The sequence below is a fragment of the Eptesicus fuscus genome, chromosome 15, assembly GCF_027574615.1.
Source record: "Eptesicus fuscus isolate TK198812 chromosome 15, DD_ASM_mEF_20220401, whole genome shotgun sequence".
In the NCBI taxonomy this organism is placed as follows: domain Eukaryota; kingdom Metazoa; phylum Chordata; class Mammalia; order Chiroptera; family Vespertilionidae; genus Eptesicus; species Eptesicus fuscus.
Window position 1 is genome coordinate 73,593,557 of NC_072487.1, and position 14,948 is coordinate 73,608,504.

At 53.7% G+C, this 14,948-nt stretch overlaps 1 protein-coding gene across 1 annotated transcript in view; it reads left to right on the top strand.

The window, feature by feature from the left end:
• The window catches only part of STXBP1 (syntaxin binding protein 1), a 49,450-nt gene extending 34,817 nt beyond the window's left edge, over window positions 1-14,633 (top strand). Inside the window, exons 13-19 of the mRNA XM_008152612.2 lie at window positions 24-104; window positions 1,554-1,692; window positions 2,349-2,458; window positions 4,387-4,488; window positions 6,285-6,370; window positions 6,931-7,085; window positions 12,706-14,633. Coding sequence (XP_008150834.1) covers window positions 24-104; window positions 1,554-1,692; window positions 2,349-2,458; window positions 4,387-4,488; window positions 6,285-6,370; window positions 6,931-7,085; window positions 12,706-12,788 — 756 coding nt within the window. The 3' untranslated portion in view covers window positions 12,789-14,633. The remainder of the gene's footprint in view (window positions 1-23; window positions 105-1,553; window positions 1,693-2,348; window positions 2,459-4,386; window positions 4,489-6,284; window positions 6,371-6,930; window positions 7,086-12,705) is intronic.
• Window positions 14,634-14,948: the final 315 nt, after the last annotated feature.

Genomic DNA, 14,948 nt, shown 5'->3' on the forward strand with positions numbered 1-14,948 from the left:
GATCGCAAACTGCTTTTTCCTAGTACTCCACCCACCTGCATCTTGCCGAGGACTGCATGAAGCATTATCAAGGCACCGTGGATAAGCTCTGCCGGGTGGAGCAGGTAGGACCCTTTCCTTCTCTTCCTGCCGTGACCACTTACCCAGCAGAAGTTTAACCTCTGACCTTGAACATCCTGCAGAATCATAGGAAGTAGAGACGGGAAAGCCTACGAGATCGTGTGGTCTTACCTCTCGAGCCAGTGCCGTATACTCTCAAGGGTAGGGACTGGGTGGTCTGGAATGCCATGCCGTTTGGATTTTGCATGTCTGGCTTTCCCAAGGTTCTGAGCCCTACAGGGCGGGGCCGGCTGAGTTTTATATCCGAATGCATTTTCCTCCTGCTGCAGCCACAGCAGCTTCGGCGGCCTCGGGCAGTGCAAGAGCAGGTGGCGAGTTTGCCCCCGCCTCACTGATCACAGTTAGGGCTGTGAGGTCAGAGTTTGGGATTTGAGTTGTGTGTCTGTCACAGATTTGTTTGCTGTGCCCATTTCTCTCTGTATTTTCTTCATCTGCAAAGGTAAATACAGTGCTGCCATGACTTCTGGGGGTGTGGTGTGGTGTGGGGTCAGTTCTTCAGTGTGATAACGTGACGCAGCCAGGGGCAGCTTCTCAGGGGAGAGAGGGCACTCAGCAGCAGGCCCCTCTTCACAGTAAAAACAGCTCAGGTTCTCAGTGTGATGCTGGATGTACATCTTTCGGTTTGACGTGATGGGCTCAGCTTGGGTTAGAAAGACCTGCCCCGATTCACTGCCTCTTCGAATGGAAGCAGCCCCGCTAAACCCGTCAGTTTCCCAGGTGACGCTGGCAGACACAGGCCCTCCTTCACGCCAGAGAGGTTATCTCTGCATCAGTCACAGCGCAGTCGGGATTAGTCCTCGGAAGTTAGGTTGTTTCAGAGTGCTCAGTGGTGTTTGGTGAACTAGTTACATTTAATTTGCCTGTTGGAAAGGGTTAGAATCAGGTCCTGCTGAACAAACATCCGTGAGGCTGGTGGTGGGACTGAGGTGAAGGGGTCTAGGAGAGGTGCCCTGCCTTCCTCCGACCCAGACTGGGAAGAGGCCATGAACTTGAGGTCATAATTGTTAGGAACTCCTGGGATCTTGAGGGAAAAAAGGAAACGGTCAGGCGCCTTCTGTGAGAGCCACAGAGGACATTGCAGCTGCTGGTCGCTGAGAACAGGACCAACAGTTCCTGACGGCTGAGCCTGCTGCCCTGGCTCGAAGCTTCCCCTGAGGCTGGCACAGGTTCACTGGCACCTCCGAAAGGAACAGCCACCTTGAAACAAGATGGCAAGTCATCGAAGTGAAACCTGGAGCTTTTCCCCACTGATGGTCTGGAAACCGGTGCTAGTTACACGGGTGCTAGCTGGCGTCGTGAGCGTAGAAGTACCTGCACAAGACCTTCGCCAACCCAGCCACAATCCCAGACATTTATGGACCAGCAGTTTCCTAATAGTTGCCGCCTATCCAGACTGTCACCAGAGTGGGGCCAACGCAGTGTGTTTTCTGCAGGACCTGGCCATGGGCACGGATGCTGAAGGCGAGAAGATCAAAGACCCCATGAGAGCCATCGTCCCCATTCTGCTGGATGCAAATGTCAGCACTTACGACAAAATCCGCATCATCCTCCTCTACATCTTTCTCAAGAATGGTAGGAGTCGGGTGTATGAGGAGGGCAGCTGGGGGGACCACGCAGGCGGAAGGGTGGTTTAAAGGAGTGGAAAGGGCATTTGACAAGAAGATCCCAGGGGCTCTTTACGTTTGGGGAAATGTAACGTAGGCAAATCAATTTCCACTGGAGGCTGTGCCCCCCAGTAGTTCTAGGGTTAACCAGTGATATGGGACTCACAGCCGAGGACCGAGGGCCAGGCAGGGGAGCCCTTAAAGCAGGGAGCGCGTCTGCCAGACACCTTGAACTTGCACCACTTGTATCCTGTGCCTTTAAATAACTGATTTTTACCCCATCATAGTTGCCCATATGTGTCCATTGTGCAAAAAGATGGGCACAAAGACTCTTGCCCACGTTGACTTGGATGTGGGCCCAGGGTGGCAGGGGTGGCTGAGAAGCAGGAGACGAGGGAAACATAGACCCTGAGGGGGAATTGCCGATGGTCGCAGCCCGGGATGGGGTGGCTAGTGTGGAACAGGAGTCCTGGTCCTCGCCTTACGGTGAAGTTGATGCAGTGAGCAGGTTAATTTCCACCAGTGCTGAGGAGAAGGGGCACTGCCCCCTCCCGCCAGGCGGTGGGCGGGCCTCTGAGTGTGCACTGTGCAGGGCAGGCGTGGTGACGGGTTTTGTTCTCTCAGGCATCACTGAGGAAAACCTGAACAAGCTGATCCAGCACGCCCAGATCCCCCCGGAGGACAGCGAGATCATCACCAACATGGCGCACCTGGGCGTGCCCATCGTCACCGACGTAAGCGCCAGCCTTGCGCGTGATGTGGGGCGGGGGGCAGGGGGGAAGCTGGTGGGTCTTTCTCTTCTCCCCTAACATACTTAGGCAGCTTATGAGGCACACGCTCAACACTGAGAAAGAGGAAGCAGGTGAAATCAGAGGAATAAAGATAGCGAGATGTGAGTAACAGAGGGTTAGCGCCGGGAGCCCCGACGTGCACATGCGGGCGTGGAGCACAGCCGCCGAACTGAGCCGCACCGTGGCCAGCCCACAGCAGGAGCCACGCCTGCAGGTCGGCCTGGCTCTGCCTTTGGACACCCAGACACAGCTTCTTCCGTGAGAATCAACACTGCCACTGACCTAGGACCAAGTCAGGGCAGCTTGTCCGGGAGGCCCAGCCCACAGCGGGCTCTAGGAGAGGCTGGGGTGGGGGGCCCAGGATGAGGAAGAGTCCTGAGCACTCTTCACAGCACCCCGCTAGGAGCCTCCAGGCAGGGACCCGGTGGGTGTTCCTCCTGTGGCGGTCAGCTCTGCCGCAGTGCTGACCAAGCTAGAGCTGCAGATGCCGTTCCGGAGCACCAGACCAGAGAACTGGCGTTTTTAGACCCATGTTCACAAGGGACCAGAGTGAGAATGGAGAGGATGCCTTCAGTACAGCCTGTGCTGTTGAAACAAAACCAGAGAGTAAGTCATACCCAAAGTAGGGTTTTCTCCTGGTGTCAGTCGACAGCAAGCTCCTCTTTTTAACTACCTGGATTTTTTTTTTAATTTGACCTGCATCTGCCGTGACTTTAAAGAGCCAAGTTTGGCCCTGGCTGGTGTGGCTCAGCTGGTTGGGCATTGTCCCGTGCACCAAAAGGTTGCCAGTTCAGTTTCCATTGGGGGCATATGCAGGCTCAATCCCTGGTATGGGGCACGCAGGAGGCAACTGATGAATGTTTTGCTCTCACGTCAGTGTTTCTCCCCTCTCTCCCTCTTCCTTCCTCTCTCTAAAATTCAATTTAAATATTAAAAAATAAGCCCTAGCCAGTTTGGCTCAGCAGATAGAGCATCAGCCTGTGGACTGAAAGGTCCCAGGTTCGATTCCGGTCGAAGGCATGTACCTTGGTTGCGGGCACATCCCCAGTGGGGGGTGTGCAGGAGGCAGCTGATGGATGTTTCTCTCTCATCGATGTTTCTAACTCTCTATCTCTCTCCCTTCCTCTCTGTAAAAAGTCAATAAAAAAAAATAAATAAATAAGCCCTAGCCAGTTTGGCTAAGCAGATAGAGTGTCGGCCTGTGGACCAAAAGGTCCCAGGTTCAGTTCTGGTCAAGGGCACATACCTTGGTTGCAGGCTCCTCCCCAGCACAGGCCCTGGTACAGGAGGCAACCAATCGATGAGTTTCTCTCACATCGATGTTTCTCTTTGTCTTTCCCTCTCTCCTCCACTATCCCTAAAAATCAATGGAAAAGCCGAAACCGGTTTGGCTCAGTGGATAGAGCGTCAGCCTGCGGACTGAAGGGTCCCAGGTTCGTTTCCGGCCAAGGGCACGTACGTTGGTTGCAGGCACATCCCCAGTGGGGAGTGTGCAGGAAGCAGCTGATCAATGTTTCTCTCTCATTGATGTTTCTAACTCTATCTCTCTCCCTTCCTCTCTGTAAAAAATCAATAAGATATATATTTTTAAAAATCAATGGAAAAATATCCTCAGGTGAGACTAACAACAAAAATAAAAAAATAATAATAAAGTAAAATATTAAAAAACAAAAAGAAAAAAAAGAACCAACTTTGCTCCAGCTCCTAGAAGGGCATACTTTTGGCTTTTCCAGGGAAAACACTCCCACTCGTTAGTGCTTGCCCATGCTGCCGTTCTGAAAGGGTCCTTGGGAGAGAATCTCCAGAGGCCAGCAAGGTCCCCTGCGGTCCACGTGGCCCCTGACAGTCTCATCTTGTATGTTTGCATTCAGTCTACGTTGCGTCGCAGGAGCAAGCCAGAACGGAAGGAGCGCATCAGTGAGCAGACCTACCAGCTGTCACGATGGACCCCGATTATTAAAGACATCATGGAGGTGAGTGATGGGTGGGGGGGTGGAGACAGATGCCAGGCCTGATGCTCCCAGCTCCATGGCTAGCAGGGGGCGGTGACACCCAAAGGCCTGGCTCCCGGGAGCTCTCGCAGGCCTAGCAGCATGTCTTGTCCTGGGGCTAATGAAGAGCAGGCCCAACAGACTGCCAGGTGCAGGTCCCGAGACCACGTGATTTCTAGGCAGCAGGAGGTAGAGACCTCAGTGGTACCGCACCCAGAGGAACCAAACAGATCACAGCATCAAAAGGGCCGATGAGTAGCCAGTTCCATACTGAGGTGTGGGTGGGCCTCTGGAATGTGAGCCCAGCCTGCCCCCCCCTTCTCCCACTTACCCCGTCCCTCAGTCCTCCATGCCAGCCAGAGACCCTGCCAAGCATATTTCTGCTTCTACTCTTCTGTTCAAACCCACCCCTTTCTGGAATGTTCTCACTCTCCTTCCTTCAAAGTCCCCATCCCGTCTCACTGTGCCATCCACCACCACCCCTGTCCAACCCCGCCCCACAGGGGCCGCCTGGACTCCAGGAGCCTGTGTTAGGGAGGTTCTTTGTGCATGCACGCTGCTTGGTGTTTGGCTCGTCTTGTTATACCTTGGTCCTCTGCCCATGCTTTGTGCATAGTAGGTGTTTCACGTTTGTAAGGCGCCTGTCCCACCCATCTCTTCTTGTAGATCAGGGAAGCCTGCGTAGAATCCCACCTGCTGGATGTTGGGGGTGGGATTAGAGGTAATTTGTCCAACTCCTCACTTGACAGGCAGATGGACTGGGGTCCGAGAATGAAGAGACTTGCTCAGAATTCCTTTGTTGACTCATTGCAGAGCAGGTGTTCGTACTGAATTGTACGTTAAAATAAATATATTTTAAATATATACAGTGAGTCAGCTTCCTATTTTTAAAATTCACAAACCAAAAGGCTGGGTGAACATGAGACATCTAGAAACCAGCTACAGTTCTTGGCTTGCCGCAGAGGGAAAGCCAGCCCTGTCTCCTCCCTCCTTTGTTCTCTGCTCCCTTTCCTGCCCCTCCTTCCTGGCCCCCCAGGGAGACATGTACGCTTGGCCTGGCAGCTCGAAGGGGGCGTGTAGGTTCCTAGGCAGCAGGAGGTGGAGAGCTGGGATCTACCACCAGATAATTAGCCCCTTGGGCAACTGAGGGCGGAAGGCTTTCACTGGCCTGGGAGACTGCCGGTGCCTGGTTTCTACAAGACTGATGGCGTCGGGAATTTATGGACAGAATACAGCACAGTCTCACATAGAATGCAAAAGAGGGAGAAAAAAGAATTAATTGCAAGAAAAATCAATGCAAGTTTTTAAAATGTCTCTTAACAAGCAAACCTACAGACTAACCTCAGCATGTCGGCGGTTCTGGGGCCTCCTCTCCACACCGGGCACTGCCCTGGGCAGCGGCCGCGGCAGCAGCAGCGGAGCAGGGAGGTGTCTGGGTGCTGCAAACCTGGCATGGTTTTCACTAAGTGACTTGTTCTTCCAATTCTCACCTGGGTTCCGTCAGCCCTTTCCCAGCAGGTGGCAGACCTAACATTGGTCTCTTCTTTTTATATATTTGTATTGATTTCAGAGAGGAAGGAAGAGGGAGAGAGATAGAAACATCAATGATGAGAGAGAATCATTGCTCGGCTGCCTCTTGCACACCCCACACTGGGGATCGAACCCACAACCCAGGCACGTGCCCTGACCCGAAACAAACCATGACCTCCTGGTTTATGGGTCGATGCTCAAACACTGAGCCACACAGGCTGGGCAATATCAGTCTCTTTTCTTTCCAGGACACCATTGAGGACAAACTCGATACCAAGCACTACCCTTACATCTCTACCCGCTCCTCTGCCTCCTTCAGCACCACCGCTGTCAGGTGAGAATCCCCGAGCAGGCCAGGCGGCAGTGAGGGGACTGGCTCTGGTGGCATGTCAGCTACATGGTAGTCCTGTTGTGACACAGCATGGCCGTGAGAACCCTCTCGCTGTGCTCATCGCAGCCAGGTGCAGGCGGCCCTGACAGCGCCCCCGCCCACGAGGCCCTTCCTCTCAGCGCAGGGAGGCCGGCCCAGTGCGGCATCTGCACTTTGTTGTTCCTTCGACTCTGTTGTTCCTGCTCGCCGCCAGCAGAGCGCCCGTTCAAGCCCAGGAACATGTACCTGGGGGTAGACTCCTGGACGAACAGCACGCCGGAGGAGCTGTTGAACTTAACATGTCAAACAGTAAAGCCGACCTGAACCTGGCTGCCGCCTGCATGTTTCTAAGAGGCTGGCAGGTGGCAGCAGGCGCTCGTAGCGATTCTGCTCCCGGCCCGCTGCGGCTCACTCACAACCCTCACTACGCAGCTTCTCTGTGCTCACCGTGTACAGAACGAACATGTAAACGCAGGTATGACGTGCAGGTGAACATTATTAATCTCTCTCCCCTCCCCCCTCAGCGCCCGCTATGGGCACTGGCATAAGAACAAGGCCCCGGGCGAGTACCGCAGTGGTCCCCGCCTCATCATTTTCATCCTGGGAGGCGTGAGCCTGAGCGAGATGCGCTGCGCCTACGAGGTGACCCAGGCCAACGGCAAGTGGGAAGTGCTGATAGGTGAGTGGGCGTGTTTCCCAGGGGGAGGGGCTGCTGCTCGCACTGGGCTCCATTCCATGCTTTGGTGTTTCATTCTGTCCTCGACTCCGCTGCCCCTGCCCAGCGTCCTCTCTAGAGCTGTTCCTGGTCGGCAGAAGCTAAGGGGCGAGGGTTCCTTCCTCGTGTCTGCGTGCGGTGGGAGGGGCCTGACACAGACCCCAGCAGCCCAGGCCCACTCTCTGCTCTGCCCCTGCCTGTGGGTCACGTGGGCACGCGCCCCACCTCTCCAGGCCGCCATCTCCTTATCCAACCAAACAGGCTAAGAACACGCACTTACAGTCCCAACTAGGCCTGAGGAGGGATTGTCCATGTCCTGGCATTGGGCCTCCACCTGGTGCTCAGTGAAAGGAAGGTAAACTCTGACCCCTCCTTACCTCTCCGTCGGAGAGGGACAGACACGCGTGTGAGCAGATACTGCCCGAGGGGTGCCGGCCTCTGCCCAGGGTCCCCCTCCGGCCCTACTACTTCTCGGTCTCTCACACCCTGTCTGCAATTTCCTGATGGTTTTCCAGAAGAAAGGAAGCAACTCACAGGAGCTGACTCAGTGCAGCGGGAGGTTTCTCCTTTCATGCGTGTAGGCACGCCCACAGTTCTAGGGCTGGAAGAGAAAGAGGGAGCTGAGAAAAATCTTGCTTTCGCCACGTTTTCCTCAGTCCCTCCTTTCCCTTAACAAAATGGAGTGGCACTTGCCCGGATGGCTCTTGGCAGTAATTGGCAAGAGGCTATCAGCACATACTACCTGGCCGGGTCCTGCCCTCTCCCCTTACCTCGACAAGATGTGTCAGCTTCACGCCTCCCCTTTGGAGTGGCCGAGTCACAGTGCCCCCCAGGCTCTCGGGAGCAGGTTCTACACACCATCACGTGGTCGTCCCTGGTGTCTCAGGAGGGACATTCAGAGGGGAGACTGTATATTCTTCTTCCCGTCCCCGCTCCCTGGAGCTCCCCCATCTGGTCGCCATTTCTCTCTGTATTGTTTCCTTCCTTTTCGTAACGTAGGCCCCCTGCGATGAAGCTCTCTGCTCCCTGCTTGCATACGTGTTGCATGCGTGTGTTGGATAATTCTTAGCTCAAACACAGTTTTCCTGGGCAGAAGCTGTCATAGCCGGGCTTGGGGGTAAATCTCATCTTTAGCTTTGGCCCTGCCCTGAGGTTCCCCGTTGGGAGGTGGTATAACCTGGGGAGATGAAGTGGCCCACAGATTTGTGGAGGGGCCTCGCTCAGACAGCCGACGTCCGCTGTGTGGCCTCACCTGCTTTTGTGCATGCCAGCCATCCTCGCAGTACGTGTGCCTGTGTGCGTGCGTGTGCCTGTGTGCGTGCGCGTGCGCGTGTGTGTCTTGCTTTCTCATATCTCACTGGCTGCATAAAACGTAGGCCTAAGTTGGCATGTTCCTGTTCCGTACCTTTGTTCAAGCAGTCAGCTGGCCTCTGTTCTCCCGCAGGTTCTACTCATATTCTTACTCCCACCAAATTTCTCATGGACCTGAGACACCCCGACTTCAGGGAGTCCTCTAGGGTATCTTTTGAGGATCAGGCTCCAACAATGGAGTGAGAGCCAAAGAAACAAAGTAAAAGCAGCTTATTACAGAAAAGAAACTCTTCCGCTCTGAAGGGTTTTCTTTGATTATTCCGTCACTCTTTTTATTTTTTCTCTTTTTAGTTTATTATTTATTTGATTTTCCTTTAACAAGAAAATGCTTGCAGTTCTTAACACCGATTGAAAATGTGTCCGATGCTGCCTTCACACACTGGCCACGGAGCCTCCAGGCCAGCCCGTGGGCTCTTTCCTGCCCTGGGTCCCCTGCTGCTCAGCCCCCAGCGGCAGCCCCCAGGGTTTTAACCTGAGAATGAGAATAATGTGTGAACAGCCCTCCAGACGGGTTGAGGGATGCCAGAGGGGCGCGCCCAAGCCTGGTGGTTCAGAGGGGCGTTTGTGGGCACGGGGAAGAGAGCACCTTGTCCAGGTTGGGGCGAGGTGTGGGAACCTGAGCACGAGGCCAGCAGGCTTTCAAGGGACACCCCTGGGTACCCGATTGTGGGGAGGCTCTGCGGAGAGCGTCCGAGTAGACTCCAAGTCAGTGGTAGACATGTAATGCCGCCTTCCTGGGACAGGCACTTATCCTAAGGAACAAGTTGGGGTCACCAGCCACCAGGTACGTGGTGAACTCCTGCCGGCCATGGGAAGAGCTCTGTCTCACGTTCCTCTGGGGAAACGGCACTTATCAGCCATTTGCTCTTTCAGTCATTGCTTTTATTTTAACCTCCTGTGACCCTTCCGAGAGCGGAGTAGTCACCCTCCTCGCCTACGGAACCTCTCGGGCTGAGAGCCTTTGAGTAGAAACCTCTCTCCCACCGCACTGCACCTGCTCAGTCACCCAGGAACCGCTGTCTGTTCGGTAGATTATCCGGATCTTATTCTTGTCCTCGTTCCCTCCTCTCTCCTTCCATTCTCCATACGGGCTGGGACCCTCCTTGGATGCGTTTAAATGGCAGACTGATCCAGAACGCCACTGTCTCGTTACTCAGGCCTTAGCTCCGCTGCCCATTCTGTGATGAGGCCACAGTTTGTGTCCCTGGCTTCATACACTCCATTGACATGGGCCCTGAAAATGCGCCCGCCCCCTGGGCTGAGCTGTGGCCCAGTGAGTCTCAGAATGTGAGTCACCTTGAGCAGTGGGGAGGCCTGGACTCCGGCCCCAGCTCTGCCACAAGGACCTGTGGCCAGGTCATTCCCACTTCCTGGGCCACAGTGTATGGACCACAGGGAGGCTGGACCGTAGGGTCCCAAGGCTCCTCCTCAGATTGGTGACTCCAGCCGTGCAGCCCTCCCCATTCTCGGCTCCCTGTTGACCTCAGGGCAATGCCATCAGCACCTTGGCTAGGAAACCTGAAGGTTTATGTGAAGGGAGTCTGCTCATCCCTAAAGGACTTGCTCTAAAGGCAGGCCATTTATCTCCTCTTTCCTACCCTGGGCAGACGGCTGGCTGCCCAGGGCAGTAGTGAGGTGAGAAATAGCAGGTGGCTGTGAGCCAGGACACGGGCTGGCCATGGCCCTGAGCACCTCCCATTCTGCCTTCCCAAGAAAAGCCAAACCTGGGGGCTGAATAAACAGTCATTGTTCAGAAGCACCTTGGGAGGTTGGTAATCAGAGTCAGAACTGTCTAGTTCTGTGTGCAGGTGGCAGGTGGGTGGATGGCATTTACTGCAAGATGTATTTTTTTAATTGATTTTGAGAGAGATGTGGATTTGTTGCTGCACTTATGCATCCACAGTTGATTCTTGTGTGTGCCCTGACTGGGGATAGAACCTGTAACCTTGTCTGTCAGAACGATGCTCTAGCCAGCTGAGCACCCGCCGCCAAAGAAGGGTTTGTCCCAGCAGACCTCTGTCTGCCCACAGCGTTGGGCCTTTTGGATGGCTTTGCTCTTGGAGACCCATTCACATTTCTCAACCTTCCAGTTATGTAGACTAAGAGGGACCCTCAGAGCAGGGGGACCCGCTTGCTGTTCTAGAGGACCTATGTGGTCAGCTACCTGTGAGTTCAAAGTGAGAACATTTGCAAATTGTGGTTTAAACCCACCCCACTCAATTAGCAATATTTGTGGTGGTGGAAAGCCTAACCAAGTATTAAAGCAATACAGATGATTGGGTGGCAAGAATGGGCACTCAGCTGCTCCGGGTCCTTTAAAGAGACCAGTGAGTGAGGGCCCAGGACCATGCCTGGTGCAGAGTCCTACAGTCCTCTCTAGTTGCCCAATCCTCTTGGTCCTGGGTTTTCTTCTTTCAGTCAAAGACTGGGAACACCAGATGGTCAGTGACCAGATAATATCAGAAAATTCTAGAGCGTGATGGAGTCCTCAACCTCTTTTTGGCCTCCCCCAAATCCTGAGTTTGCAAGTAAGCAAGGGCAGGGGGAGCAATGGGACGGGCACCTGATCAGAGGCCTCCTCTTGACTTTTCCTCTAACTCGAGGCGGCCTCCTCATTTCCTGGAGCTCAGTGGATGGCCTGGAGGAGGGTGTTAGGGATGGTTTTCTCTGGCACGTGGGCTGCTGTTGTCTCAACCTAGGATGCCCTTGAGCTAACCTGCACCCAGAGCCCAGGCTGTCTTTCAGGGTGTAGACCCACAGTCCTTGTCGATTGACATTGGAAAGCCCTCATTCTCACACGGTTTACTGTTAAAAGCTTCTAACATTTAAGTCCTGCTTCCCATTTGTAGAGTCTTTGGCTTTCTTTAGGACTCGCAGTAAGACTGGTAGTCACAGAAGTGTGTACTCTGGGGGAAAGGAGCACCATAATGACACCCAGGGACGTGCTGCGGAAGCCTCTGTCACGTTTGCAGGAGCCTCAGTGTGCAGGATCATGCATCGGCTTTAGAGCTGGGGACTGGTGCCTGCTGCTGGGCATCACTCAGCACGGTGGCCAGTAGCTGCTCCGAGCTGTGACAGGCACCTGGGACTTGAACTGCAGGGAATGGGACGTCGGGAGGAACCCCTCACACCAGGGAAGGCTTTACCATTTGCTGCTGGTTTGCACTGACCAGGAAGGTCCAAGGCCTGCAGCTCCAGCAGTCATGGGTCAGCTGAGCAAGTAGTGGTCAAAGGCACAGGGACCCTGGTGTGTGAGATCACGCCCAGCAAGCCAGCCCAAGCCTTCTTTGCCTGCCCTCGCTCGGGGTGGGAACCTGGCATCCTGAGGTTTCTGTTCCCTCGTCCCATGAAGGCCATGCGTGCACCCGCATCTCCAGGGAGGCACATTTTCAAGTACGGGTCTCTTTTGTTCAGTTCTTCTCCCACCAGGATCTTTCTTTGACGGCCCCTGCTGCATGCGTGCAGGCCTCATGCTCACACACCAGCCACTTCTGTTCTGTTTGATATGTTCATGTCCAAACCACACGATCCATGCATCTTTTTTCACTGCACTTACTAGATCTCTCTCCTTATGAAAAAGGACTTCATTTATTTTTATTTATTTAATTTTTTTTTTGTGGTAGAAGTTATACCTAATTCCATTAGCTTAAATTTTTGCAAGCATTTCTAATCTCTTACAATGCACGGTCTCTATAAGGTAAGGCCTCAGGTCCCCCGCCCTCTCCCTTTCACACCTGAGGTCCCGCCCACCACGGCAGTTCCAACCATCTGCTCCCAGAGGTCAGTGGCTTCCCCCAGGGTGTTCTGTCCACCGGCTGCCTCCCTCCCAGGCACCGTTCTTTCCACACACAGGCCCCTCATAGCCCCTGCCCATTCCCAACCTTTCCCTGCCATGTGGTTTGGAATTCCTCTCCCTGCTTCACCTTGAGTTCAAAATGCAGCCGCCTCACCTCCTGCAGATGGCGCTGAGCCCTGAGGGAGAGGCCTGCTCCTTCCTCGGTGCAGCCTGGGCCCTTGCCTGAGCCAGAGGATGTTTTGTTTATCCCCAGTCCCCAAATGTCTCCCAGGTCCCAAAGCCCAATCCCCAACCCCCTCCCTGCCTCCACTGACCACACCAGGGTGGGGCGGGGGAATGGGTGCAGGTCTGAGCAGGGAAGGAGAAAGTGTCCTGAACTAGAGCCGGCGAGCTCACTGTCTTCTCTGCCTCCCTCAGGATCCACGCAGATTCTCACCCCACAAAAACTGCTGGACACGCTGAAGAAACTGAATAAAACAGATGAAGAAATAAGCACTTAAAACAATAAGCTGCCCCTCCAAAAAGCGAGCCCTCTGCCCCCTGCTCTGCAGCCCTGCCGCTGCCCGCAGTGGCTCCTTTGCTGACCCTCTGCCCCTCCCTGCCTCCCCGCTCTGCACGCCCTAGTCGGCGCTGTTGCCGCTGCGTTCTCGTGTTTAATGATGCCCTCTTCTCTTTGAAGCAAAAGAAAATAATGCATTGTGTTTTTTAAAAAGACTATCTTCTCTACGTGCCCTGAGAGGAGAGGTTCGTGTGTAAGTGGCACGCTGCTGGAGAAGTTTTGGGACTGTTCAGAATGAATGGACACCTTCTCCCCATTAGTTATGATTCCGTGACCTTGTACATAACCTGGTGCGACACGTGCAGATTGCTTGAGTATGGGAAGGCAGATGCTTGAGTGTTTTTAAAAACCTGTCTTGGGTTGTTTCTGTTCTTATTGGGACGCAGATGTCTGTTCCGGGAGTATTTCACACTGAGGCTCGCTCTGTCCTCTTCACTCGGGTCCCCGCCCCAGTGCCTGCTCTCATCAGGCAGGCTGGGCAGTGAGGACCAGGTGGCATCTCGGAGGCTGGAGCCAGAATCCACCTCTTTGCTTTCCTCGGTGGCCCATATCCCCAGTGCTGTGGCTGTGGCTGTGGCTGTGGCTGTGGCTGTGGGTGGGGCTGGTGTTCAGCTTGTCCCTGCGCCCTCCCTGGCTGCATCCACAGCACAGTGACCCTGAGGGAAGTCGCTCTGTGGTCTAAGTCACTGTGCCCAGACCAGTGAGGAGCAAGCTCCCCCTGGAGACTTTGGTCGCCAGAAGGGGTTAGGCCTGATCTTTTGATCAGAGAAACTCTTTCTTAGTGGGGTCAGCCTGGGAGAGCTCAGGGGTCAGGAATGGACTAGGACAGAGTGGGCTCTGCAGGATGCTGTCAGAGGGCCTTCCCTGTAGAGAGGGCCCGCCCCCTAAGACGTCCGATGGCCGGAATCATAGCCCAATGGATTTATACCGACCTTTGCCCACTCAGATGATCCTCAGTGGAAGATACTTCCTAATATCTTATTTTTTTGTAGTGCAGGGTCATATGTTGTTGTGCTTGTAAGAGAAAATGATCATTTTATTCCCTGTATAAAAACCTAGCTGTATAAAACTTAGCTCTAAGGCGAAACTTAAAGAAGCAAATGCAGGCAGGATGTCTCATCATCCTCAAGACTCAGCAGTTCTCGTTCTCGGGAGTGAGCACACTGTTCTGCTGCTGTTGTCATGAAATATAATGACAGTGGAAGTCACAAAAATGTCCCCTGTCCAGCCCCCGCCACCCTTTTACTCCTGCAGACCGCGTGTATATTACTGTCTCGTGATGTCGTTGCAAACGTGGTGTGTGCTAGTTTAACTCGCCCGCTCTCCTTTCAGAACTTGTTCCTCGCCCGCCCGGTAGATGCCTGTGGTGTTCTCTCCTCACGGCCTGGAAACCTCTCTCCCCTTTGCACTCAGATTAGTTTTCAGGTCTGTCTCCCCTCGCCCCTCACGATACCTTATTTCCTTAGGACAGAACTGTAGGCACTTGCATTGGTTGGTTTCTTACTGTTACTGCTTGTTTTGTCCCCTCCCCGTGACCAATGCTCACGCTTCAGGACTTTGTTTGTCGAACATGTTGGTTTCCTTTTCTCTGTTATTTATAGAAAAATAATTTATCAAAAGGATATTTTAAAAATCTAGTCTGTCTTGAAACTTGTTTACCTTGAAATTATCAGAATTTCAGTGTTTGAAAGTATCGAAGCACAAACATGTATCATCTCTGTACTGTTCTGTACTGAAGTACTTGAGTCTAATAAATAAATAATTCGGCGCCCATTCATGGTGTCCAAGGTGACTCTGGGCTGGTTTCACTGTGGAAAGTGGAAAGAAAGGCTTCTGCAATGGTCCATGGCAGAGGAGTCTCCTGGATCCGGGTCTCCGTTACTTACATTAAGATCTGTAGCTGTTGCACATTTGGGGACAATCCGTGAAGCTTGTCTTGGTCCCTAGCAGCAACAGCAAGCTACCTGTAGATAATAGGGTCCTTCCATCGCCCTATTTCTCTGTGTCTAGAATGTCTCCATCTCAGAGCCTGCATTTTGGAGGTCTCTGCCAGACCCTGCTCAGGTGCCTGTACACCCACGTTGGTGTGACACCAGGCTTT